At 36.8% G+C, this 26,707-nt stretch overlaps 1 protein-coding gene across 7 annotated transcripts in view; it reads left to right on the forward strand.

Moving 5' to 3' along the window:
* VPS8 (VPS8 subunit of CORVET complex) overlaps positions 1–26,707 on the forward strand; it is a 306,350-nt gene that overhangs the window by 44,802 nt on the left and 234,841 nt on the right. For all 7 annotated transcript variants that reach the window (XM_067738310.1, XM_067738309.1, XM_067738314.1 and 4 more), the window contains 8 exons: positions 1,130–1,237; positions 6,343–6,423; positions 8,963–9,133; positions 16,424–16,498; positions 17,609–17,644; positions 18,527–18,617; positions 19,044–19,090; positions 20,077–20,166. In XM_067738310.1, the coding sequence (XP_067594411.1) occupies positions 1,130–1,237; positions 6,343–6,423; positions 8,963–9,133; positions 16,424–16,498; positions 17,609–17,644; positions 18,527–18,617; positions 19,044–19,090; positions 20,077–20,166 (699 nt within the window). The remainder of the gene's footprint in view (positions 1–1,129; positions 1,238–6,342; positions 6,424–8,962; positions 9,134–16,423; positions 16,499–17,608; positions 17,645–18,526; positions 18,618–19,043; positions 19,091–20,076; positions 20,167–26,707) is intronic.

Genomic DNA, 26,707 nt, shown 5'->3' on the forward strand with positions numbered 1-26,707 from the left:
TTCAGAAAGTAGCCGCTGTAATGAGGGAGCTCACTCTTCTGTTTTCTTGTTGGTACTCGGTGTATCTTTGGACCCCAGGGGAAGCAGGTCTGCCCTTTCAGCTGGCAAAGCTGGCTTATATTGCCATTAACAGTTCTTAGGCGAGCTTCATTGGCTAATTGAGATTTATCATGGTAGTATGTGTTTACATCTTTTTGTATGTTTTTATTGGTGTTTTTTCCCAGCATTTTATTATGAACATTTTCAAACAAATAGAGAAGTTGAAAGAATTTTACATTGAACATCTATATACTTACCATTGTAAAACTCTACCATTAGCATTTTATTGTATTTTATTATATACCTGTTTGTGCACCCATCAAATTATGTTTTTTTTAAATGTATTTCCAAGTAAATTACAGAAATAAGTACTCTTTTTTCCTAAATAATCAACATGCATATGATTAAGTACATTTCAGTATTTGTTGAAGTTTTTCCTTTGGTGTAACAATTTACATACAACAAATGTACAGATCTTGAGTGTACATTTGCTGAACTTTGACAAGATGTATGTACTTTTGTAATCCAAACCTCTGTCAAGATGTGGAACATTACCATCCACACAGAAAGTTCCCTCATGACACTTCCCAGTCAGTCTCTGCTCCTTTGGAATTGGTTGATTGATTGGCTGCATTGGGTCTTTGTTGCTGCGTGCCGGCTTTTCTCTAGTTGTGGTGAGCGGGGGCTACTCTTCATTGTGGTGCATGTTCTTCTTGTTGTGGTGGCTTCTCGTTGCGGAGCATGGGCTCTATAGACGCGCGGGCTTCAGCAGTTGTGGCGCATGGGCTTCAGTAGTTGTGGCTCGCGGGCTCTAGAGCGCAGGCTCAGTAGTTGTGGCGCACAGGCTTAGTTGCTCCGCGGCATGTGGGATTTTCCCGGACCAGGGCTTGAACCCAGTGTCCCCTGCATTGGCAGGCGGATTCTTAACCACTGCGCCACCAGGGGAAGTCCCTCCTTTAGGAATTTTAATAAGAAATTAGGAGAAGTTTTATCAAGGAACACCAGTCAGATGCTGTTGTAAACTAGAGTTTTCCCTTTGTTTTTCTGTGTGTTAACAGTGATGTCTTTTTTTTCCCTTCTCCTCACTTAGATGGATCCTTCCAGTGTTCCATTGCTGGCCTGGCACTTCGTAGCAGTGCATAATTATGTGAATCCCATGCTTGCTTTCTGCAGAGGAGATGTTGTTCATTTTCTACTGGTAAGTCCTAATATGATGCTAGATCTGTGGTAAAGTTCTTTATCATAAGATTATTTTTTTGATTCACCAGTAATTTAGTATTGTGTCAAAGAAATATGCTATCATAATTCTTTGGAGAGAGAGTGACCTATTTAATGTTTATTGGAGGCTTTAGTGGTTAACATGGAAAACAGATGATCACCCTCAGCTCCATGCCTCTTCATGGTATATTTCTCAGTTCCATCTCCTTTGACTAATAAATAATTGATGGTTTATGTGTATGTATAAATATATAGATGTACATAGGTCTGTATTAATGGCTTACCTATCTACATATAGTGTATTTATTAGAGAGCACGTTATCATTGAGCACATACTATGTTATCTACACTGTAATGGACACAAGGCAATTGAAAGAAGTATAAAACTTAACTCCTTCTTTCACATAGGTTAAGATATGTTTTGAAAGGCAAAACCAGTAGTATGTTCATTACTACTAGTGAGAACAGTTTAAGGATTCAAGTATGTGATGAGAATTTAAAAATTGATATAAGTTCAGAGTATGAAGAGATTTGTATAGACTAAAGAGGCTGTGGAAGACTTTATGAAGGATATAAGGCAGATACTAGGGACTTCCCTGGTGGCGCAGTGGTTAAGAATGTGCCAGCCAATGCAGGGGACACGGGTTTGAGCCCTGGTCCAGGAAGATCCCACATGCCGCAGAGCAACTAAGCCCCTGCGCCACAACTACTGAGTCTTTACTCTAGAGCCTACAAGCCACAACTACTGAGACTGCGTGCTACAACTACTGAAGCCCGTGCACCTAGAGCCCATGCTCCACAACAAAGACAAGCCACCGCAATGAGAAGCCCGCGCACTGCAATGAAGAGTAGCCCCAGCTCGCCGCAACTAGAGAAAGCCTGTGTGCAGCAATGAAGACCCAACACAGCCAAAAATAAATAAATAAATGAATTTATAAAAAAAAACAAAAAACAAATAAAGGCAAATACTATAGGAGGGGTGAATATGCATATTGGGGAAAATAAGATGAACTGAAGTTATAGAGGTAAGAATGTGCCTGTGGAATCTCTTCTTGGGTTTCCTAGCTCAGTGAAGCAAGTACACCACTATCCACCTAGTTTCTCCAGCCAGAAATCTAGGAGTTGCCTTTCAGTTACACTTCTCCCTTTATTTCTACTCTATCACACATCTATTGACTCTGAGTATACTTCCTCTTTGTCTCCCCCATTGCTGCTTCCCACTGATATCTCTAGCCTAGGCTCTGGAGTAGCTTCCTGACTAGTCTTTGGCCTCAGTGTCTTTTTTTATTTTTTTTAATTGAAGTATAGTTGATTGACAGTGTTGAGTTAGTTTTTGGTGTACAGCAAATTGATTCGGTTTATATATATATACACACACACACACACACACACACACACACACACACACACACACATATATTCTTTTTCAGATTATTTTCCATTATAGATTATTATGAGATACTGAATATAATTCCCTGTGCTGTGTGGTAGGACCTTGTTGTTTATTTTACATAGAGTAGTTTGTAGCTGCTAATCCCAAACTCCTAATTTATCCCTCCCCCTCCTTTCCCCTTTGGTAACCATAAGTTTGTTTTCTATGTCTGTGAGCCTGTTTCTGTATTGAAAATAAGTTTATTTGTATCATTTTTTTAGATTCCACATATAAACAATATCATATGGTATTTGTCTTTCTCTGACTCACTTAGTACGATAATCTCTAGGTCCATCCATGTTGCTGCAAATAGCATTATTTCATTCTTTTTTGTGGCTGAATAGTATTCTGTTGTATGTGTGTGTGTGTGTGTGTGTGTGTGTGTATACATATATATTTATACACCACATTTTCTTTATCCATTCCTCTGTCAACGGACATTTAGGTTGCTTCCATGTCTTTGGCCTCGGTGTCTGTACATATGCCAACACCTCTGCCAGGAAAGCTGTGTGCTCTCTTCCACATTATACTGGCTCATGATTAGCATTGCCTTTCCTGACCTCCTGACCTCAGTTAGCATTTCCCGCTTCATAGACACCGATAAGACCTTTTTTGACAACATTCAGCATTTTTAAAATTACTTATCTAATATTTTTTTTCCTCACTAGACTGAAAGCTCTGTAAGTCTAAAACCAACTCTACTGCTCTATTCCAGCCACTAGGACAGTACTTGTATGTAGAAAGTCCCTAATAAATATTTATAGAGTTAATGACAGGGAGAAACTTATTGTTGAGAATAAAGTTGAACATACGGCATGGATCTTGATTAGGGGTTGGCAGACTATGGCCTATGGGCCAGATCTGACTGGCTACTTGTTTTTGTAAAGTTTTATTGAATACGGTCATGCCCATTTGGTTATGTATTATTTATGGCTGCTTTTGCACTACTGTGGCAGAGTTGAGTAGTCGTGACAGAGACTGTATGCTCTGTAGAACCTAAAATACTTACTGTATGGCCTTTTACAGAAAAAGTTTGCCAAGCTCTGATCTAGATTATATAATAATTGACCTAGATTGGTAATGGGGAGCCATCACATGTTCTTAGGTAATTAAAGTGATGTGATTAAAGTGACGTTTTAGGAAGATCACTGTAGAAATAGTAAAAAGAACAGATTATAGGAGGTTGGAGGGAAAAGAAAGGTTTTGCTCTTGTAATAAAGCAAGTGTGAGGTCTTTAGACAAGGATGGTTGGTTGCAGTGAGAGCTAGGGATGGCATTTTGAAGGAAAGACAAGGCTTCTCATCTTAGTGGATCTGGGGACCGAAGGACATAAACGAAACATTGCATTTCTGGCTTTGCATTTTAGAAGCATGAAATATTCAATGAGTTAGGGTCAGGGAAGAATTTAATGTGTTGGGTTGGAAGCAAAGGTGAGACTCTCAAGTGTTGTATTGGGGAATGTCCTCTGGGAGGATAGGCAGTCCAGGTCTGGGGTGAAAATGAGAATTCCAGAATAGAGAAGGTAGTTGAAGCTGTGAAAATCAAAAGCAAAAGCATACATAACCTTGGTGGACACTCATGTAGGGGAAAGGAAAAAGAAAAGACAGTAGGAAAGGAGGATCCTATAAAGGCATCTAGAGGTAGGAGGGGAAATAGACCAGTATGGCATCACAGAAGATGAAGAAGGAGAGGCTTCAGGACATTATCAATTCCAGGGTAATACCAATGCCAAAGAGAGATCAAGGAAGCAGACTGAAGATAAGCCCACCAGATATGCAAGAAGTAGTTCTTTAGAAACTTTTCAGAGGACTAATTATCAGTGGAATTGAGGTGGAAGCTAGATTATAGAGCCTTGTTAAAGAAATGAGTATCTAGAAGAACAGACTCACACAATCATAGTACAGCATTTGGTTACAAGAGGAAAAAGATTGGTTAACTTTCTGGAAGAAGTAAATGAAGGGAAGGTGTTTTGCTTTTGTTTTTTGAAGATGGAAAAGTCAGAAACCTGTTTGATAGCAAGAGGAAAAAGGTCCTTTGAAAGGAGTGACTGAGTATGTTAGCAGGGGAGGGGTAATACTAAACAGCAATGGAGGGAGTAGGATTTAGAGTATATACAAGTGAAGTGGTTTTGTTTAGCAAGGACTTTAGCCAATCTTAGAATAGTTAATGTTGGCATTGACCTTTTTGTTTACGAAACACTTTCAACATATGCAAGATATGGAACAATTTGGTGCTGTCTTATTTTCATTTTACAAATGAGGGAACTGAAAGAATAAATGATTTACTCTTGGTGACTCAGCTGTAATAGTGGAACTTACTCTTAAACACATAGCTGTAGATCTTACGCTCCTTTTTACCAGAGCATTCTTTCTTACAGGGGAGGTGACTTAGGAAGTGAAGATGGGAGTACACAAAGGGCTCACACTAAATGGTCTCAGTTGTTTGTTAAGATATCTGGTGAGGTCAACACTACAAGTGTTGGGACTAGAAGGCAAAGAGGAATTGTGACTTAAAGGGAAAGGAAGACATCTAGAAGACTACTATGGAGAGTATGCAAGAAGACCCAGGTTGAATCAAACGTCATGAATTTCAGGCAGGTCATTGTGGTGTGTTGTTCTTCTTCAGTGCTCTGTCACCTTGGAGCATAAGTGGAGAGAGCAAATTATAAGGATGATTGAAGATTATAGAGAGTATATATATGCATATATAAGTAAAATATTGACGCTTGAGGTTCTTTCGGGAAATTTTGGGCTGTTTGAGCTATAATAGTATCATACTTCACCCAAAGAAGTCTAGTCTTGTCACAGCAGCAGTTTTTTTTCTTTTCATGAACTTTTGTTTTACTTTTTTACATTATGCCACCAATCCCATTTTATGCTTTAACTCTGGCTAAATAGTCATTGACGTGATGCAGTTAGGTTTTTCTGAATTATGACAGAGTGAATATTACATACAGCATTTGCCTGTACAGACATACCCCAGGGATATTGTGGGTTCAGTTTCAGACCACTGCAATAAAGCAAATATTGCAATAAAGTGAGTCACATAAGTTGTTTGGTTTCCAAGTGCATATAAAACTTATGTTTACACTATACTGTAATCTTTTAAGTGTGCAATAGCATTATCTCTAAAAAAAACAATGTACATACCTTAATTTAAAAATACTTCATTGCTAAAAAATGCCAAAACAATTACAATATTAACATCAAAGATCACTGATCACAGATTACTATAACAATACAATAATAATGAAAAAGTTTGAAGTATTGCAAGAATTACCAAAATGTGGCACAGAGACATGAAGTGAGCAAATGTTGTTGGAAGAATGGTGCTGATAGATTGATTGACACAGGGTTGCCACAAACCTTCAGTTTGTAAAACACACAATATCTGGAAGCACAGTAAAGTGAAGTGCAATAAAACAGGGTATGCCTAAACTGACAACTAGACCACTGACCAGGTGTACTATGGATTTTGGTACAAATCATGATGTGAGTGATTTTTTTCATTTGTATAGTTTCTTTAATTATCAGTATTTTTGTTTTATCCATATTCTGAATGGAAATCATTTTCCTGGTGGATTGACTAGGTGAGACTTTAAAACGTCTCTCAAACAATAGCTGATATTTAGGTTGTTTTTATTTCATCATCAGGTTAAGAGAGATGAATCTGGAGCAATACATGTTACTAAGCAAAAGCATCTTCACCTATACTATGACCTCATCAACTTTACTGTAAGTATTATTGAAATGAAATATCCCCGTTCATTTTATGTAATTGTTTTGAGTCCATGTTGTATCAAGGCTACCAGGATTTGTGTCATAAATCATGACCTTTAGGATTATATAAAATGTGGACACAAGTGAAGTCCTGGGCTTCCCTGTGGTGCAGTGGTTAAGAATCCGCCTGCCAATGCAGGGTACATGGGTTTGAGCTCTGGTCCAGGAAGATCCCACATGCCGCGGAGTGACTAAGCCCCTGCGCCACAGCTACTGAGCCTGTGCTCCGCAACAAGAGAAGCCACCGCAGTGAGAAGCCCGTGCACCGCAATAAAGAGTAGCCCCCACTCGCTGCAACTAGAGAAAGCCCGCGTGCAGCAACGAAGACCCAACGCAGCCAAAAATAAATAAATTTTTTAAAAAAGTTAAATCCTGCTTGTACTGAATAAAGTCTGAGGCTGGTGTGATGCCACATTATTTTTATTGCCTTTTAGCCTTATGTCCTGATTAGCTCAAAGGGGAGATCAGAATCATTTCTTCAGGATCATTGCCGGGCTTTCTTTGTTAACACAGTTTTGTACTTCTGAGTATGTCCTAATTGGTTCAGGAGTTCAGGAGCTATTCTTTATCTGTGGCTAAAAACTTTTCAGAGTTCTCTCTCTACTGTGCATCTCAGTCCTGAGCAACTTTTGGTTTAAAAAAAAGAGATTATTTCTTTTTGTATCAATTTTTATAATAGATGATTTATTAATTTGCACATTGCCTTTCAATCTCATGTACAGACTTGATTTAGAAATAATACTTTTTTTCATACACATTTCATGAAATAATTTTGTTCAACCTCTTCTCACACGTATAAGACGTGAGTGTTTTTGTCATCACCAGAACCCCTTGTTGAAAATCATCTAACACAGTTTTCTAGAATTCATCATCATTGCTTCCATTTAAGATGTTTGAGATACAGCACTTTAAAAAGCTGCATATGATTCTGTCCCTGGAAAAAATTTTCCCAACCACAGGTAGCCATTCTCCTAATAGTAGGACAGTTGGTGTTTTTCATTTGTCCTGTGGCTTATTCATGATGTGACCCCTAACTGCATTGCTTTGTAAATTACCTTTAAAAGGCTTGTTTACAGTGTGTCAACACTTAAAATTGTGAGGATCTAATCCCAAGAATAATTGCTAATCCTGCTAACATTTTTTGTCATTCTTTCTCTTTTAACCAGGTGAGCTTTGAAAACATCTAAAAACTAGCACTAAGTTTATACAGGGCTGAATAATATGTCTTTCCTAAATGAAACTTTGTTTCTCAAAGTAAAGTAATCAAGAGAGCACCTTACAAAAGCTCTTTGTAAATGATTTGAGTGTCAAACTCTGTTTCCTGAGGGACAGGTTTTTTTTTGGAAAACCAAACCCTTCCTGTGTAACACAGTGTTAAAGTATATATTCAACATAGTTAAAAGAAAATTGATCCATTTTCAACTTGATTGTTTTTGATATGATATTATGCAAATAATTTCTGATAACATGGGAAGAGTTCATATAAATAAACCAAAATGAATACCAGAGAGAGAAAGTACAGGGGAAGTACTTTGTTCTGGTTAATTTAGAATTCTAATTGAGCAGATTTTAAGACTTCATTTATTTCTTGGGAAGGGATTGAGATTTTTCAAAAAAATATTTTGGGGCTTCCCTCGTGGCGCAGTGGTTGAGAGTCCGCCTGCCGATGTAGGGGACACGGGTTCGTGCCCCGGTCCGGGAAGATCCCACGTGCCACGGAGCGGCTGGGCCCGTGAGCCAAGGCCGCTGAGCCTGCGCGTCCGGAGCCTGTGCTCCGCAACGGGAGAGGCCGCAACAGTGAGAGGCCTGCGTACAGCAAAAAAAAAAAAAAAAAAAAAATTTTGAAAATAAGAAATCTTATATATAACCCAAGAAATTTATCAAAATGGTATCCTTCAGAAGATTTTAACATTATTATTGTTATTACTTTTAATATTATACTAGTACTAATTAAAGAATATTCAGAATATATAGAGAAATAGAAAGAGCAAAGAACTCTGCCATAATTTGTAGGTATGTTTTGAAGGAAATATATATTTTAAATAGCTTGTATTTTTAAATATGAATTACTTAAATGGTAACAATCATTCTTTGACCAGATAGGTTTATGAGGTTTCATTTGCCCTTTTGTTTGATTAATGTCAAAACCACTAGAAATGCAAAGTTGGTCACTTTGCTTAAGTCATTGTGCCGATGTACCTTTCAAAAACATTGATAAAAAACAGTATATCCCATAATATCTATTAGAGCTCTTAATTAGCCTTCTTTTACACTATGAGTCATTTTAACACCATCAAAACTCAATACTACGCTGTGCACCTGTCGTTCTCTGGGTTGTCACCGAGTAGTTCTTGCTGTGATTGTGGTGTCATCAAGTTATTAATTAAATGGATAAGGTCGTCAGTGTCATTTAAGTGAGTTGCCAAGCTTTTTTGCCCTGGGTGATGGTGTGGGATGGGCCTCACTTTTGTGTTGTTGTGTGCTTGAATTACAGTGGATAAACTCGCGCACGATTGTGCTCTTGGACAGTGTAGAGAAGTTGCATGTGATTGATCGGCAGACTCAAGAGGAATTGGAAATGGTGGAGATCTCAGAAGTTCAGTTGGTCTATAATAGCAGCCATTTCAAATCTCTAGCCACTGGAGGAAACGTGAGCCAGGCACTGGTAAGGGTAATCCATTATCTTAGTATTGCTTTGATAAACTTGGTATTTTGTGGTTGTTTTGTTTTAGAAATAGGAATTCTGAGGAGTTATCTTTAAGTCTTGAGATTTTTTTTTTAAAAGCCACTAGCTAGGTTGAAGTGGATGTGAGTGTGTTTGTAAGTATTCAGGAATGTGAACTAGAACAATAATTCCTGTTGTCTTCTACTTGGAAATGTGACTAATTTAATACCAAAGAATTTTAACTTTCATACTGAAATAATGAAATGAAATTGAAAGTTCATGAGAAAGAAATCGTAAAAGCAAGGTATTTTAGAAAGTTTATTATGTTGACAACAAGCCTGATTGATTTAAGGAATAAATGACTAGAGAGACAGGTAGCCTATAAGGCTTTGGAAATATTTGGGTGATTAGTAAAGGCTGGAACAGGTATGGAGGCTGTAGCCATTAAAAGGCAAAGGTCGCTTCGAGAGAAAGAAAGATGATTCTGGAGGAATAGGAAATAGATGAAATGTAGGAGCCTGCAGAGAAGGAAGACACAAAAGTTATGATCTTAGTATTAATTTTACTATATTTTAAGCAATGACAATAATGGCCTTTAGCAGTTTACACAGGTAGTTTACAGTTAAATTACTTTGAATTGTGATCTCATGTTTCCTAAGCCAATAATCTTTAAGCAGGAAATTTAGACTTTTTGAGTCTTCTCTGGATAATTTCTTGAAAAAAGTAGTAATGAAGGTCATATATAATGAGTGTCTGCAGTATAATATCTAGCCATTGCTCAAATCTCCCTGAGATATTAGAGCATAAATATATGTGAAAGGGTCTTCCATATATATTTTCAGAATTTAGAAACCAGGAAAATCCAGGAGAAGAAATGGTAATGCAATAGAATTCACTAAAGTAAGAGTAATTATTGTCCCACACTTAGATATTTTCTTTTGTTTGAGTGGTTATTAAAAATACTGATAGACTTTGAACTTGCACTTTCAGCCAAGATGGAATAATGGGGACTGGATTTACTCTCCTGTCTGGAAAAAAATCAGGGAAAAAACCCCAAAACAAAAAACAATAGTTTTCAAGATATTAGTGAACTTGAAGATAGAGCAATAGAATCTATCCAAAATGAAGTAGAGAGAAAAAATTTAAAAAACTCTAGTGTTAGTGACTGCAGTGAGACAGCACCACTTAGCCTAATAAATGTGTAGTTGAAATCTCTGAAGGGGAGGAGGGAAAAAAATTTAAAGAAATAATGGTCAAAAACTTTCCTAAGCTGTAAACACAGAATTGCAAGAAGCTCGGTGAACCCAAGCACAAGTGAAATAAACATAGATTGATCCAAATGAATTGGAAAGAGGAAAATATTAAAGCAGGCAGAGGAAAAAGACACATTAAATGCAGAGGAGCAACAAAAAGTGTGAGAGCAGATTTCTCATCAGAAACAAACTGCAGCAATCTCCAAAGAAGATATACAAATGGCCAATAAGCAGATGACAAGATGCTCAACATCATTAATCATTAGGGAAACGCAAGTCAAAATCACAGTGAGATATCATTTCATGCCCACTAGGATGGCTATAATCAAAAAGACAGACAATAACAAATGTTGATTAGGATGCAGAAATATTGGAACTCTCGTACTTTGCTTGTGGGTTATGATGCAGCCACTGTGGAAAACATTTTGGCAGTTCCTCAAAATATTAAACATAAAGGTTCCATATGACTGAGCGATTCTATGCCTAGGTAGCTACTCAAGTGAAACGAAAACATATCTCTGCATAAACACTTGTACACAAATGTTCATAGCAACGTTATTCTTAATAGCTAAAAAGTCAAAACAGTCAAAATGTCCACTAGCTGATAGATAAACAAAATGTGGTATATCTGCGTAATAGAATGCTATTCCTCAATAAAAAAGGTGAACTGTTGACACATGCTACAACATGGATGAACCTCAAAAATACTGTGTTAAGTGAAAGAAGCCATATGGAAAGACCATATACTCTTTGATTATATTTATATGAAATGTCCAGAAAAGGCAGGTTTAGAGAGCCAGATGTGGATTAGTGGGACTGGGACCAGGAGTAGGAATGAGGGTTGACTGAAAATAGGTAAAAGGTATCTCTGTGGAGTGATGGAAATGTTCTAAAACTGGATTTTGGTGATGCTCGAACAACTGTAAATTTACTAAAAATTATTGTATACTTAATGAGTGAATTTTATGGTATGTAAATTATACCTTAATATTGTCATTTAACGAAAGCAGTTGACTGTTTAAAACAAAAGGAGTGTTTATGATATGTAGAAGTAATAGTGTGACGAAAATAGTACATAACAGCAGGGAGTGGGGGGAAGGAAGTATATTATTGTAAGGTTGTTAACATTATACATCAAATAGTACAATATTATGTAAATGTAGACTGACATTAGTTAAAGCTGCATATTGTAACCACTAGAACAGAAAAAGAAGTATAACTTTATAAGTCACTGGTAGCAACAAAATGGAATGTTAAAAAATATTAAATTCAACAAAGCATAAAAAAAGAACAGGTAATACAAGTAGAAAACAATAAGATAATCGAAACCCAACTATATCAATAATCATAGGAAGTGGAAGTAGTCTAAACATTTCAGTTAAAAGGCAAGGATTGTCAGACTGGATAAAAAAAGCAAGAACCAACTATATGCTGTCTACAAAAAGTTCATATTAAATACAAAGACACAGACAAGTTAAAAGTAAGGAGAAGGAAAAAGACATATCATGCAAACACTAATCATTAGAATGGCTATTTTAATATCAGATTAAGTAGATTTCAGAGTAGAGAATATTGTCAGAGATAAAGAGAAATTTCAAATTGATAAAAAAGTGTTAATTTGTCAAGAAGGCATAACAATCTTAAAGGTTTCAGCACCCAATAACAGACCTTCAAAATATATGAAACTAAAACTAACAGATCTAAAAGGAGAAACAGACAAGTCCACAATTAGAGTTTGGAAATTTCAAAACTCCTTTATCAGTAAGTAATAGAATTAGTAGACAAAACCATCAAGGGTATAGAAGGCAAAAAAATCATTGACCAACTTGACTTAACTGACATTTATAGAATATTCCACCCAACAAAAGCAAATTACAAACTTTTTCAAGTGCACATGGAGCATCCAATAGATTGTATGCTAGGCCGTAAAACAAACTACAGCAAACTGTTGAAGGAATCATCAGGGTAAATCCGGAGAAAACCCAAATATTTGGAAATTAAGTAACACTTTTATAAATAACCTATGAGTCAAAGAAGAAATCTCAAAGGAAATTAGAATATATTTTGAACTAAACGAAAGTGAAAATACAGCATATCAAACAGCTATGGTCTCAAACAGCTCATACCGCTCAATATCAAAAAAACGAACAACCCAATCAAAAAATGGGCAGAAGATCTAAAAAGGCATTTCTCGAAAGAAGACATACAGATGGGCAATAGGCACATGAAAAGATGCTCAACATTGCTAATTATTAGAGAAATGCAAATCAAAACTACAATGAGGTATCACCTCACACCAGTCAGAATGGCCATCATCAAAACCTCTACAAATAATAAATGCTGGAGAGGGTGTGAAGAAAAAGGAACCTTCCTGCGCTGTTTGTGGGAATGTAAATTGGCACAGCTACAGGATGGAGGTTCCTTAAAAAACTAAAAATAGAATTACCATATGATCCAATGATCCCACTCCTGGGCATATATCTGGACAAAACTATAATTCAAAAAGATGCATGCACACTAATGTTCATAGAAGCACTATTTATAATATCCAAGACATGGAAGCAACCTAAATGTCCATCGACAGATAAATGGATAAGGAAGATGTGGTATATACATGGAATATTACCCAGCCATAAAAAGAATGAAATACTGCAGCAACATGGATGGACCTAGAGATTATCATACTGACTGAAGTAAACCAGAGAAAGGCAGATATCATGATATCACTTGTATGTGGAATCTAAACAAATGATACAAATGAACTTATTTATAAGACAGACTCATAGACATACAAAACAAACTTATGGTTACCAAAGGGGAAAGAGGGGGACGGATAATTAGGAGTTTGGCATTAACATATAAACACTACCATATGTAAAATAGATAACCAACAAGGACCTACTGTATAGCACAAGGAACTATACTCAATATCTTTTAATAATCTATAAGGGAAAGGAATCTGAAAAAGAATATATATATATATGTATAACTGAATCACTTTGCTGTAGACTTGAAACTAACGCAACATTGTAAATCAGCTGTATTTCAGAAAAAAATTGTGGTCTATAATTAAATTAATTTTGAGGGTGTGGGACTTCCCTGGTGGCGCAGTGGTTAAGAATCCTCCTGCCAATGCAGGGGACACGGGTTCCATCCCTGGTCAGGGAAAATCCCACATGCCATGGAGCAACTAAGCCTGTGTGCCCTAGAGCCCGTGTGCTGCAACCAGTGAAGCCTGTGCGCCTAGAGCCTATACTCCACAACAAGAGAAGCCACTGCAATGAGAAGCCCGTGCGCCGCAACGAAGTGTAGATAGACCCTGTTCGCCGCAAGTAGAGAAAGCCCACGTGCAGCAACGAAGACTCAACACAGCCAAAAATAAAATAAATAAATTAAAAAAAATTTGAGGGTAATTTATAACGTTAAATACATTAGAAAAAAAGATCTCAAATCAATTATCTAGGGTTCTATCTAAGGAAATAGAGAAGAGCAAATAAACTTGAAGTAGATAAAAGGAAGAAATAATAAAGATGAACATATATCAGTGAAGTAGGAAATGGACAAACAATAGAGAAAATCAAAGAAAATACATTTTGTCCTTTAAAAGATAAATAAAATTGATAAACCTCCAGTGAGACTAATCCAGAGAAAGAGAAGACACAATTACTGATATCAGGAATGAGAGAGGTGCGGTTGCTATGGAGTCTAAAGATATTAAAAAGATAATATGAATAACTTTATGCCAATAAATTAAACAATTTTGGATGAAATGGAAAAATTCTTTGGAAGGCACAAATTACCAAAGCTGACTCAAGAAGTGGAAATCTAAGTGGTTGTACTTGTGTGGCTGTACATTAACTTGATTTCCTAAAAGAAAGTCCAGGCTCAGATAGCTTCACTAGTGAAGTCTATTATATTCAAGGAAAAAAATATCAATTTTACACAAAAATCTTTTTAAAAATAGAGAAAAAGAGAGCACATAATTCTTTTTATGACACCAGCTTACCTCTGATAATAAAACCAACGACATTACAATAAAGAATGCTAGACCAATGACCTCATGAGCAGAGAAGCAAAAATCCTTAAAATAGTAGCAGATAGAAACCAGCAATGTATAAAAAGAGTAATTATGGTTCAAATGGTGTTTATCCAAGTCATGCCAGGCTGGTTTAACATTTAAAAGTCAATGTAGGGACTTCCCTGGTGGCACAGTGGTTAAGAATCTGCCTGCCAATGCAGGGGACACGAGTTTGAGCCCTGGTCCGGGAAGATCTCACGTGCCACAGAGCAACTAAGCCCATGTGCCACAACTACTGAGCCTGTGCTCTAGAGCTCGCAAGCCACAACTACTGAGCCCACGTGCCACAACTACTGAAGCCTGTGCGCCTAGAGCCAGTGCTGCAGAATGAGAGAAGCCACCGCAATGAGAAGCCCACACACTGCAATGAAGAGTAGCCCCCATTCACCACAACTAGAGAAAGCCCGCGCACAGCAACGGAGATCCAATACAGACAAAAATAAATAATTTATTTTTAAAGTGTAATTCACTGATTTAGTTTATTGTAAAAGAAAGGTCATAATACCACCTCAAAAGGTGTAGAAAAGCATTTCACAAAATTCTGTATCCCTGATAAAATTCTTAGCAAACTAGGAATAGAAGGGAACTTCTTCAGCCTGATAATAAAGAGCATCTACAAAAATCCTACCGCTAACGTCATACTTAAAGTGGTACTACCAGAAAACCAAACCAAACAACAACCAAAAAAACCCTGATTCTGATCTTCTAGAGGAAATACAGAAGCAGAGGAACATGTTAAAAGATTCCATGGGGATGCCATTAGCAAAATCCAGATAGTAGGAAACTATGGAATAAGTGTGCCAGCGTCTTCAACAAATAAACCTCAAGGAAAATAAAGGACCGTGAGAGATAGAGGCAAACTCTGTAGATTAAAAGAGACTTAAGAGATGCATCAGCCAGCTTCAGTGTGTGGCCTTTATTTGGGTCTTGATTTAAACAAATGAAATGTAGAAACAAAGAACAGAAACCTCAATAACATTTGACATTTATGAGACAATTTGAAATCCAAACACTGATCAGATATTTGACATGGAGGAATGATTGTTAATTTTTGAAAGCCTGTCAATGAAATTGTGTGGTTACGTTAGAAAGGATTTATTTATTGTGCATATTACTGAATTTTTGTAAATGAGATGTTCAAGATCTGAGATTTACTTCAGAATTTTTACTGTGTTATAGGGGAGTCAGTGGGAATATAGATGAAACAAGATTGGTGATGAAGTGATAATTAATGAAGCTGGTTACTGGCTACATTGGGTTCATTATTTTATTCTCTCTACCTTTGTATATATTTTTAAATTTTCATGATAAAAAGTTAAGAAAAATTACTAGTTATCAGTATTGACCACTTACATATTTTAGGAGATTTATAAATATTAATGTATTTAAGCCTCCCAGAAACTGCATGGTTTTCAAAGATGGAAAAATGTAATTGTCAGAAGTTTGAAACTTGTTTAAACTCTGTCACCTATTGGGTGACAGAGCCAGAATTTGCAACCAGATTTATCAGACAGGAGGTTTCGTTTCTATTTTGCTGGGCTGTGCTGACTTTCATATACTATGCTGCTTTATCTTCCCATTTCCTCTTGTGTTTTTTGTTGATATTTATTTCAAAGAACTTGGAGGTACCATTTCAATTAGCCCTATTCTTTGCCAGAAGCAGTGACTACCTGTCATCCAGTAGTGGGCAGGTTGCAACAATTTTGCTTCAAATTTAGAAGTTGGCATGTTCTTCCCTTTACGCATTACTCTGAAAAATAAAGAGACCGTATATAAGCAGAGAATTACTTTTTGCACTTTGTCCTTCATGCCACTTCCACTGACAGACTGGCACTTGACTGACATTTTTTCCCCCACTCACTTATGGGGATGAAACCATGTTGTCTCTGTAATCCACATTCTTTAAAACTTGAGACTCCTAATGCATGTAATTTTTACCTTAAAATTTTTTTTTTTTAGGCTTTGGTTGGAGAGAAGGCTTGTTATCAATCCATCAGTAGCTATGGTGGTCAGATCTTTTATTTGGGGACAAAAGTAAGTTCTTCCACTCTGTGACTTGGTGTGCATTTGTGTCAGGTTAGTAGGGGCTGAAGGAGGTTGCTGGTAAAGAGGGCAGTGCATTACAGAATGAATACTGATTAGCAGTAATTGAAAACTTTTAGGGGTTAGATGATTTTTAATTAATTTTTTTTAAGATTGCCCCTTTATTTCATTATAGGTTATTATAAGATGTTGAATATAGTTCTCTGTGCTTTACAACTAATTAATTTATTTCCTCTACTTTTAGACATACTGTATTTTTACTTTTGTTTAGGTTCTGGTTTTCTTTGTTCAGAGGGATACTTTCATAATGTTCCTTCACATTTATGTTTTCATGACCAGGAAGATACCTTTTCATTAATATTTGACATGTAATTAGGATGTCCTTTAGCTTAGATCATCTTAGGGTATATTAAAACGCATTGAGACATTTGACTTACAATAGGAACTTTTTGTATGTCAGTTTGTTCCTGTGGGTTTTTTTTTTTTAAACTTAACATGGAGGGCTTCCCTGGTGGCACAGTGGTTAAGAATCCACCTGCCGATGCAGGGGACACAGGTTTGAGCCCTGGTGCAGGAAGATCCCACATGCCGCAGAGCAACTAAGCCCATGCGCCACAACTACTGATCCTGCGCTCTAGAGCCCGTGAGCCACAGCTACTGCGCCTGCGTTCTAGAGCCTGTACTCCGCAACAAGAGAAGCCACCACAATGAGAAGCCCACACACCGCAACGAAGAGTATCCCCTGCTCTCCATGACTAGAGAAAGCCCGTGCACAGCAACGAAGACCCAATGCAGCCAAAAATAAATAAATAAATTTAAAAAAAACTTAGCACGGAGAAACATGTTGGGAGATTGGACTTTCCTTCTTCCTTGTCCGTGGAATTAACTCCCCTTCTTGGACTGTAGACTTACTGACCTTTAAATGTTTGATTTACTCTTTAACGTGGGCCCTTGAAGACCCTTTAGTAAATACTTTTAACTGTAGTATGAAATGTTTTTACTTAAAGAGATGTAAAATGAGATGTAGGACTGAGACAAATGTGTCTCTCAAACAAGTCTGTTAAAGATGATAATTTTAATTTCCATCTCTTTGTTTTCCAGTCTGTTTATGTGATGATGCTGAGGAGCTGGAGAGAGGTGAGTTCAAAGTAATTTTATATGGTAGCACTATTGAATTGAGAGCATCTTAACGTTTTTTGTTCTGACTTTGCAGACAAAGAGTATTTGGATTTGTGCTTTTTAATTTCAGAAGTGTACATCAAAACCATTGTAACTTATCTACTTGATTTGATAAAACTGACTATAACTAATGATAAGGTTTGGCTGCATATATCAGAAAATTCAAAATACCAGTGGTGTAAGAGAACTCTCATGTAAAGGCAATCTGGAGGTAGGCAGTCTGTGGCTAGTGTGGCAACTCCGTGGTCTTTGGCATACTACCCTGTTGTGCCATCCTTGTGTGTGGATTCTAGTCTCAAGGTCATTTCATGTTCCAATATGACTGCTGGAGTTCCAGCTTTTAAATCCACATTCCAGGAAGGAGGAAAGAGAAGAGGAGGCTGGCCCTGGCCTTTTAAGGTGACATCCCAGAAAGGTCCAGATAGCACTTCCACTTATCATTGGCCAGAACTTAGTCACATGGCCCCAAGTGGCTATAAGGGAGTCTTAGAAATGTCCTTTAGCTGGTTTATTGCTGTCTCAAATAAACTTGGGATTTGTTACGAAAGAGGAGGGAGTGAATGGTTGTTGTGATAACTAGCTTTTTCTGCTACAGTGCCATTCTAGCTGTTTCCTCTTTTCATATTTAGGCCTTGTGGCAGCTTATACTAGCCTATACAGTCACTGTACTGTCCAGTGCTTTAAGAAATTGTTTTTCTTGGAAATAAGATATTCACATGGTTATTGGAATAATTTTAGCTACTAAGCAGCAACTTCTGGAAAGATATTAGGTAGAATAGGAATTTTGACTGGTGATTGGTCAGACAAAGGGGTCTGTCTTCTCTCATTTATTCATTTTAGAGAGTGGATCACCTCCTGAAACAAGACTGTCTTACAGAAGCCTTGGCTCTTGCATGGTCTTTCCATGAAGGAAAAGCAAAAGCAGTAGTGGGTAAGTTAACAGAACACCGGTGTAGTAGGTGTTGTTTTTCTGGAGCAGAGAAAATGAATAATACTGATCACTTACAGAACACTTTTGACTTAGTGTTCAAGTATTTTATAAGCAAGATGTTATCAGACCTTACAGACTTTCAGTGAAAAAGGTTAATGACGAATACAGGATATAGAATTTTAAATGTCATTTTAAAATTCATTTCATAAGGAAAATTTATTATTAGAACAAAAGGGAAGTACATTGATAAGCTATCTGGTCCAATAGATGGGAGGTGTTCCTGTTATGGCATATTATCCAGCATTTTGATACCTAAGGATTGTTATATCTGCTGTTAGCATAGGTTATCAGTAGAAGACCAGGGCAGTTTCACTCCTGAAGATATGGATTAACTTTGTATTTACGCTGGATTTTGCTTCTCTGCAGGATTATCAGGGGATGCCAGTAAGAGAAAGGCTGTTGTTACAGATCGGGTGAGTATTTTAATAGGGTCTTTACTGGGGTACAGTGCAGATTGCCTTTGGTATTTGCTAATAATCTTGGGCGTGATTAGGTAAATGACTACAGTTAAGAAGAGAGTGTATTAAGAAAACAAGTCAGATTGTAATTCCTTGGTGTTATCTTGAGTGCTTTTTAAATTCCTTCTTATCACCCTTTCTTTTTTCCCTTGCTCACTCTCATGAAAATTATAGATAGTAAAATAGCCAAAAGACAGCAGACAGTAGGAGGAGTAAAAAAACCCAGGGATCTGGGTTATCTTTGAACCTAATTATAGTCCATAGAAAGTTGACATTTGTTGGTCTTTATAAACTGATTAGTAATAATGAGAAATACTATATGTGCAAGTGTTTGTGTTGCCTGAGGGAGCAGAGAGGCCTGATGTTTATTATTATTATTAATTAGTATTAATATGGTTAATGTTAATATTTAACACTAGCTTTGTTTTCCTAGTCTAGACTTGCTTGAATTCATTTACTATAGTCATTCCTCCTCCTTTTTATTGTGCAAATGCATTGGTAAAAATTAGATTCCAAATTAGTATAAACATTTAGAAAACATATACAGAAGTTGGTCAATCCTGAGACTTAGAAGTGATTTTCTCAGTATCTGGTAAAAAAGTATTGGCTGTCTGTGTTCTTTAGGGAAAGACATATGCAGAGGATAGCTGAAGAGCTAAACTTCAACTTTTTATTTCCTGAGCAATATATATACTAATGAGGTCTGGAACCTGGAGGTATTTATTAGGAAAGATTAGCAAATTGGTGCTAACACTGAGGCTGAAAGAAATTAGGCTGGGGTTAAAAAAAACCTGAGAAATAAAGTCACTAAAATTTTAAATTATATTTTTAATATAATAGCAAAGCCTGATTCTGTATTATTTAAGAAGATCACATATATTAAGTATTGAAAAACTTTAGAGACATACTTTAATTTATATACAAAGCTGTTTTCCTTACAGATGGTGGAAATCCTGTTCCATTATGCAGATCGAGCTCTAAAAAAGTGCCCAGACCAGGGAAAAATCCAAGTGATGGAGCAGCATTTTCAGGTACACCTTTGCAAGTGCTTCTAATAGACATTGCTATGAATAGGTCTAGTACTACTGCTCTGATATTATATGAGAATGAGACTTTCATGTTTTGGTTAAACATTTTTCAGTGTTCAGAGCTTTATTACAGGGTTTGTGGAGCATTCTCAGTGATTGAATTTTGAGGTAACAGGTGTACAGACACATGGGAACAGATGAGTAAAATGTTGTGGGTTGTTAGTGCTTAGGCACTTGGTGCTGCATGGAAGGAAAGAATGTACGTATGAGGGTACATACCTGAGAATTGACACCTTACACCTTGATGATGCCTAACACTTACGTTAACTAGGCTAGTTGGAGAAGAAGTGTACTACCAAGGTTTAAATTTAGTTCTCCTAGGAGCACCTGTGATTTAAGATTAGATACGTTACCAAAAAAAAATTATGATCTCTTAAATATACTGATGAACGACCTTTAGTTTCTCTTGAAACTCAGTGAAAATGGAAGTCAAGGAATGACTTAAAGACCTGCACGGTGCTTATTATGAGAGTTTCACCATTTGCAGTGATCTCAAAATATATTTGTTGCAAATCTGTGTCTTCTTTCCCATTCTGAGGGCTCCGTCCCCTCCCCCTGCCTCCTCTTTTAACAAACATTTGAGGGTCTGATACGGGGGTCAGCAAACATTTTCTGAGAAGGGCTAGATGGAAAATTTAGGCTTTGTGGCGTATATATGGTCTCTGTCACATATTCCTCTGAGTGATTTTTTATTTGTTTGTTTTTAAACAACCCTTTAAAAATGTAAAAACCATTCTTAGCTGTGAGCCATTCAGAAACAGGCTGTGGGAGGACTTGGCCCATGGGTCAAAGGATGCAGCCTCTGGTCTAACATGTACTAGGCACTGGGCGGTAGTGTGTAAAAGGTAAGTAGTCCTTGCTATCTTAAAGTTGACAATCTAGTCAAAATAACTTTTCTTGTGTACATTAATAGAAATGTTTAAAAGAAATCTAGGGTTTTGGAGTTCTGAGGAGCAGACACAGCTCACATCTTTTTTATATCTCCATTTGCTGCTCTTAACTTTGGAAGACAAGGATAGATGTGGCAATGAACAGTTGGAGGGTATCAAAACAGGATTTGGTTTCCTGAACTGTACTCTTTAATGCTGCAGTAGTGGGCTTCTGGCAGAGTAACTTGTACTGCCTTTTGGCTAGAGGCTTATTACATTTGTCAGTAAAGAAGAGAAAGAAGCCTATATAAGATTATGAAAGTAGATAACTTAGGAGAGGAAAACATATGGCAGAAAGAAGGCATTTGGGGACAAAACGGTTTGGGAACAGTACCTTGTATATATATGATTTTGTATATCAATGCAGTATATATAGAAAAGAAAACTTAGTATTTTAACCAGAAGGTATCTGTTACCAAGAGGTGGTAGGATGGTACTCATGTAAGAACTCTGGTCGTTGGAAGATGTACTTTGTTGAAAAGAAACATCCAATAGGGAATGCTAGGAGGGGCTGATGAGGGGTGTGTGTGTGTGCGTGTGCGCATGTACACATAAGATGGAAACCACCTTGCTGGGGAAGAATATGGTAGAGAGCTATAAAAGAAGAAAGGAACAAAAGTGATATTCTGATGGAGAGATATGAAAGAATCTCAGCATGAGATTGTAAAATTTACTGAGAAACAAACTGTAGTAGTAATGTGTTCTTTAACCATCTAGATAGTTGTCAGAAGTTTCATTCTGCTAAAAAGAGTATCTGATAACATTTTAAATTTATTAATCATTTAGTCTCATAGGTGGTAAAGGAAACGATGGTGGGAACCATTATCCTGAATTTACTTTTTCCCAGTGATTGGGAAAATAGAAGGGATAGATTATTGATAGGAAAATTATCATTTATTTTAAAGTTTGTAATAATGATGAAAAAATAACACTCGTGAATCCTGTGTTTTAGAAAGCAGATATTTTAGGGAAAAAAATATGGGCACAGTCTCATGGTTATAGGCTCCAAAATAATAATAGGTTCACAAAGAACAGGAAATTCTTAAATTCTGATGTAATAACCACAAACAATTCAAAGAGAAAGGAAATGGGGAGGAATGTTGAGAGAAGTATCTGTCTAGAAAACACAGAACAGCTACCAGAGTTGGATAGAGGCTGATAACCAAAGATATTTGCCCAAAGCATCAAGAATCTATACGACTGTCAGAAAAGAGACTGGTCTGGTGCAGATTGTGCCTACCAAAATGCTAAGGGGAACGAAGGAGGGCTTTTGGCAAAGATTCACTGAATACGTATATTATGTGCCAAGTGCTACATGAAGGGTGTGACATTCATTTTTTTTTTTAAACATCTTTATTGGAGTGTAATTGCTTTACAATGGTGTGTTAGTTTCTGCTGTACAACAAAATGAATCAGTTATATATATATATATGTTCCCATATCTCTTCCCTCTTGCGTCTCCCTCCCTCCCACCCTCCCTATCCCACCCCTCCAGGTGGTCACAAAGCACCGAGCTGATCTCCCTGTGCTATGCGGCTGCTTCCCACTAGCTATCTACCTTATGTTTGGTAGTGTATATATGTCCATGCCTCTCTCTCGCTTTGTCACAGCTTACCCTTCCCCCTCACCATATCCTCAAGTCCATTCTCTAGTAGGTCTGTGACTTTATTCCTGTCTTAACCCTAGGCTCTTCATGACATTTTTTCCCCTTAAATTCCATATATATGTGTTAGCATACGGTATTTGTCTCTCTCTTTCTGACTTACTTCACTCTGTATGACAGACTCTAGGTGTATCCACCTCATTACAAGTAGTTCAATTTCGTTTCTTTTTATGGCTGAGTAATATTGCATTGTATATCTGTGCCACATCTTCTTTATCCATTCATCTGATTATGGACACTTAGGTTGTTTCCATCTCCGGGCTGTTGTAAACAGCTGCAATGAACATTTTGGTACATGACTCTTTTTGAATTATGGTTTTCTCAGGGTATATGCCCAGTAGTGGGATTGCTGGGTCATACGGTAGTTCGATTTGTAGTTTTTTAAGGAACCTCCATACTGTTCTCCATAATGGCTGTATCAATTTACATTCCCACCAACAGTGCAAGAGGGTTCCCTTTTCTCCACACCCTCTCCAGCATTTATTGTTTCTAGATATTTTGATGATGGCAATTCTGACTGGTGTGAGATGATATCTCATTGTAGTTTTGATTTGCATTTCTCTAATGATTAATGATGTTGAGCATTCTTTCATGTGTTTGTTGCCAGTCCATATATCTTCTTTGGAGAAATGTCTATTTAGGTCTTCTGCCCATTTTTGGATTGGGTTGTTTGTTTTTTTTTGTTATTAAGCTGCATGAGCTGCTTGTAAATCTTGGAGATTAATCCTTTGTCAGTTGCTTCATTAGCAAATATTTTCTCCCATTCTGAGGGTTGTTTTTTGGTCTTGTTTATGGTTTCCTTTGCTGTGCAAAAGCTTTGAAGTTTCATCAAGTCCCATTTGTTTATTTTTGTTTTTATTTCCATGTCTCTAGGAGGTGGGTCAAAAAGGATCTTGCTGTGATTTATGTCATAGAGTGTCCTGCCTATGTTTTCCTCTAAGAGTTTGATAGTTTCTGGCCTTACATTTAGATATTTAATCCATTTTGAGCTTATTTTTGTGTATGGTGTTAGGGAATGATCTAATCTCATACTTTTACATGTACCTGTCCAGTTTTCCCAGTACCACTTACTGAAGAGGCTGTCCTTTCTCCACTGTACATTCCTGCCTCCTTTATCAAAGTTAAGGTGACCATATGTGTGTGGGTTTATCTCTGGGCTTTCTATCCTGTTCCATTGATCTATCTTTCTGTTTTTGCGCCAGTACCATACTGTCTTGATTACTGTAGCTTTGTAGTATAGTCGGAAGTCAGGGAGCCTGATTCCTCCAGCTCCGTTTTTTGTTCTCAAGATTACTTTGGCTATTCGGGGTCTTTTGTGTTTCCATACAAATTGTGAAATTTTTTGTTCTAGTTCTGTGAAAAATGCCAGTGGTAGTTTGATAGGGATTGCATTGAATCTGTAGATTGCTCTGGGTAGTAGAGTCATTTTCACAATGTTGATTCTTTCAATCCAAGAACATGGTATATCTCTCCATCTATTTGTATTATCTTTAATTTCTTTCATCAGTGTCTTATAATTTTCTGCATACAGGTCTTTTGTCTCCTTAGGTAGGTTTATTCATAGATATTTTATTCTTTTTGTTGCAATGGTAAATGGGAGTGTTTTCTTGATTTCACTTTCATCATTAGTGTACAGGAATGCCAGAGATTTCTGTGCATTAATTTTGTATCCTGCTACTTTACCAAATTCATTGATTAGCTCTAGCAGTTTTCTGCTGGCATCTTTAGGATTCTCTATGTATAGTATCATGTCATCTGCAAACAGTGACAGCTTTACTTCTTTTCCGATTTGGATTCCTTTTATTTCCTTTTCTTCTCTGATTGCTGTGGCTAAAACTTTCAAAACTGTGTTGAATAAGAGTGGTGAGAGTGGGCAACCTTGTCTTGTTCCTGATCTTAGTGTAAATGGTTTCAGTTTTTCACCATTGAGGGCGATGTTGGCTGTGGGTTTGTCATATATGGCCTTTATTATGTTGAGGAAAGTTCCTTCTGTGCCTACTTTCTGGAGGGTTTTTATCATAAATGGGTATTGAATTTTGTCAAAAGCTTTCTCTGCATCTATTGAGATGATCATTTGGTTTTTCTCCTTCAGTTTGTTAATATGGTGTATCACGTTGATTGATTTGCGTATATTGAAGAATCCTTGCATTCCTGGAATAAACCCCACTTGATCATGGTGTATGATCCTTTTAATGTGCTGTTGGATTCTGTTTGCTAGTATTTTGTTGAGGATTTTTGCATCTATGTTTATCAGTGATATTGGCCTGTAGTTTTCTTTCTTTGTGACATCCTTGTCTGGTTTTGGTATCAGGATGATGGAGGCCTCGTAGAATGAGTTTGGGAGTGTTCCTCCCTCTGCTATATATATATATTTTTTTTCCTCTGCTATATTTTTGAAGAGTTTGAGAAGGTTAGGTGTTAGCTCTTCTCTAAATATTTGATAGAATTCGCCTGTGAAGCCATCTGGTTCTGGGCTTTTGTTTGTTGGAAGATTTTTAATTACAGTTTCAATTTCAGTGCTTGTGATTGGTCTGTTCATATTTTCTATTTCTTCCTGATTCAGTCTTGGCAGGTTGTGCATTTCTAAGAATTTGTCCATTTCTTCCAGGTTGTCCATTTTATTGGCATAGAGTTGCTTGTAGTAATTTCTCATGATCTTTTGTATTTCTGCAGTGTCAGTTGTTACTTCTCCTGTTTTATTTCTAATTCTATTGATTTGAGTCTTCTTCCCTTTTTTCTTGATGAGCCTGGCTAATGGTTTATCAATTTTGCTTATCTTCTCAAAGAACCAGCTTTTAGTTTTATTGATCTTTGCTATCGTTTCCTTCGTTTCTTTTTCATTTATTTCTGATCTGATTTTTATGATTTCTTTCCTTCTGCTAACTTTGGGGTTTTTTTGTTCTTCTTCCTCTAATTGCTTTAGGTGCAAGCTTAGGTTGTTTATTCGAGATGTTTCCTGTTTCTTAAGGTAGGCTTGTATTGCTATAAACTTCCCTCTTTGAACTGCTTTTGCTGCATCCCATAGGTTTTGGCTCATCGTGTCTCCATTGTCATTTGTTTCTAGGTATTTTTTGATTTCCTCTTTGATTTCTTCAGTGATCACTTCGTTATTAAGTAGTGTATTGTTTAGCCTCCATGTGTTTGTATTTTTTACAGCTCTTTTCCTGTAATTGATATCTAGTCTCATAGCGTTGTGGTCGGAAAGGATACTTGATACAACTTCGATTTTCTTAAACTTACCAAGGCTTGATTTGTGACCCAAGATAAGATCTATCCTGGAGAATGTTCCATGAGCACTTGAGAAAAATGTGTATTCTGTTGTTTTTGAATGGAGTGTCCTATAAATATCAATTAAGTCCATCTTGTTTAATGTATCATTTAAAGCTTGTGTTTCCTTATTTATTTTCATTTTGGATGATCTGTCCTTTGGTGAAAGTGGGATGTTAAAGTCCCCTACTATGAATGTGTTACTGTCGATTTCCCCTTTTATGGCTATTAGTATTTGCCTTATGTATTGAGGTGCTCCTGTGTTGGGTGCATAAGTATTTACAATTGTTATATCTTCTTCTTGGATCGATGCCTTGTTCATTATGTAGTGTCCTTCTTTGTCTCTTCTGATAGTCTTTATTTTAACATCTATTTTGTCTGATATGAGAATTGCTACTCCAGCTTTTTTTGGGTTTCCATTTGCATGAAATATCTTTTTCCATCCCCTTACTTTCAGTTTGTATGTGTCTCTAGGTCTGAAGTGGGTCTCTTGTAGACAGCAAATATATGGGTCTTGTTTTTGTATCCATTCAGCCAGTCTGTGTCTTTTAGTGGGAGCATTTAATCCATTTACATTTAAGGTAATTATCAATATGTATGTTCCTATTCCCATTTTCTTAATTGT

Source organism: Pseudorca crassidens, chromosome 5 (genome assembly GCF_039906515.1).
Source record: "Pseudorca crassidens isolate mPseCra1 chromosome 5, mPseCra1.hap1, whole genome shotgun sequence".
Lineage (NCBI taxonomy): Eukaryota > Metazoa > Chordata > Mammalia > Artiodactyla > Delphinidae > Pseudorca > Pseudorca crassidens.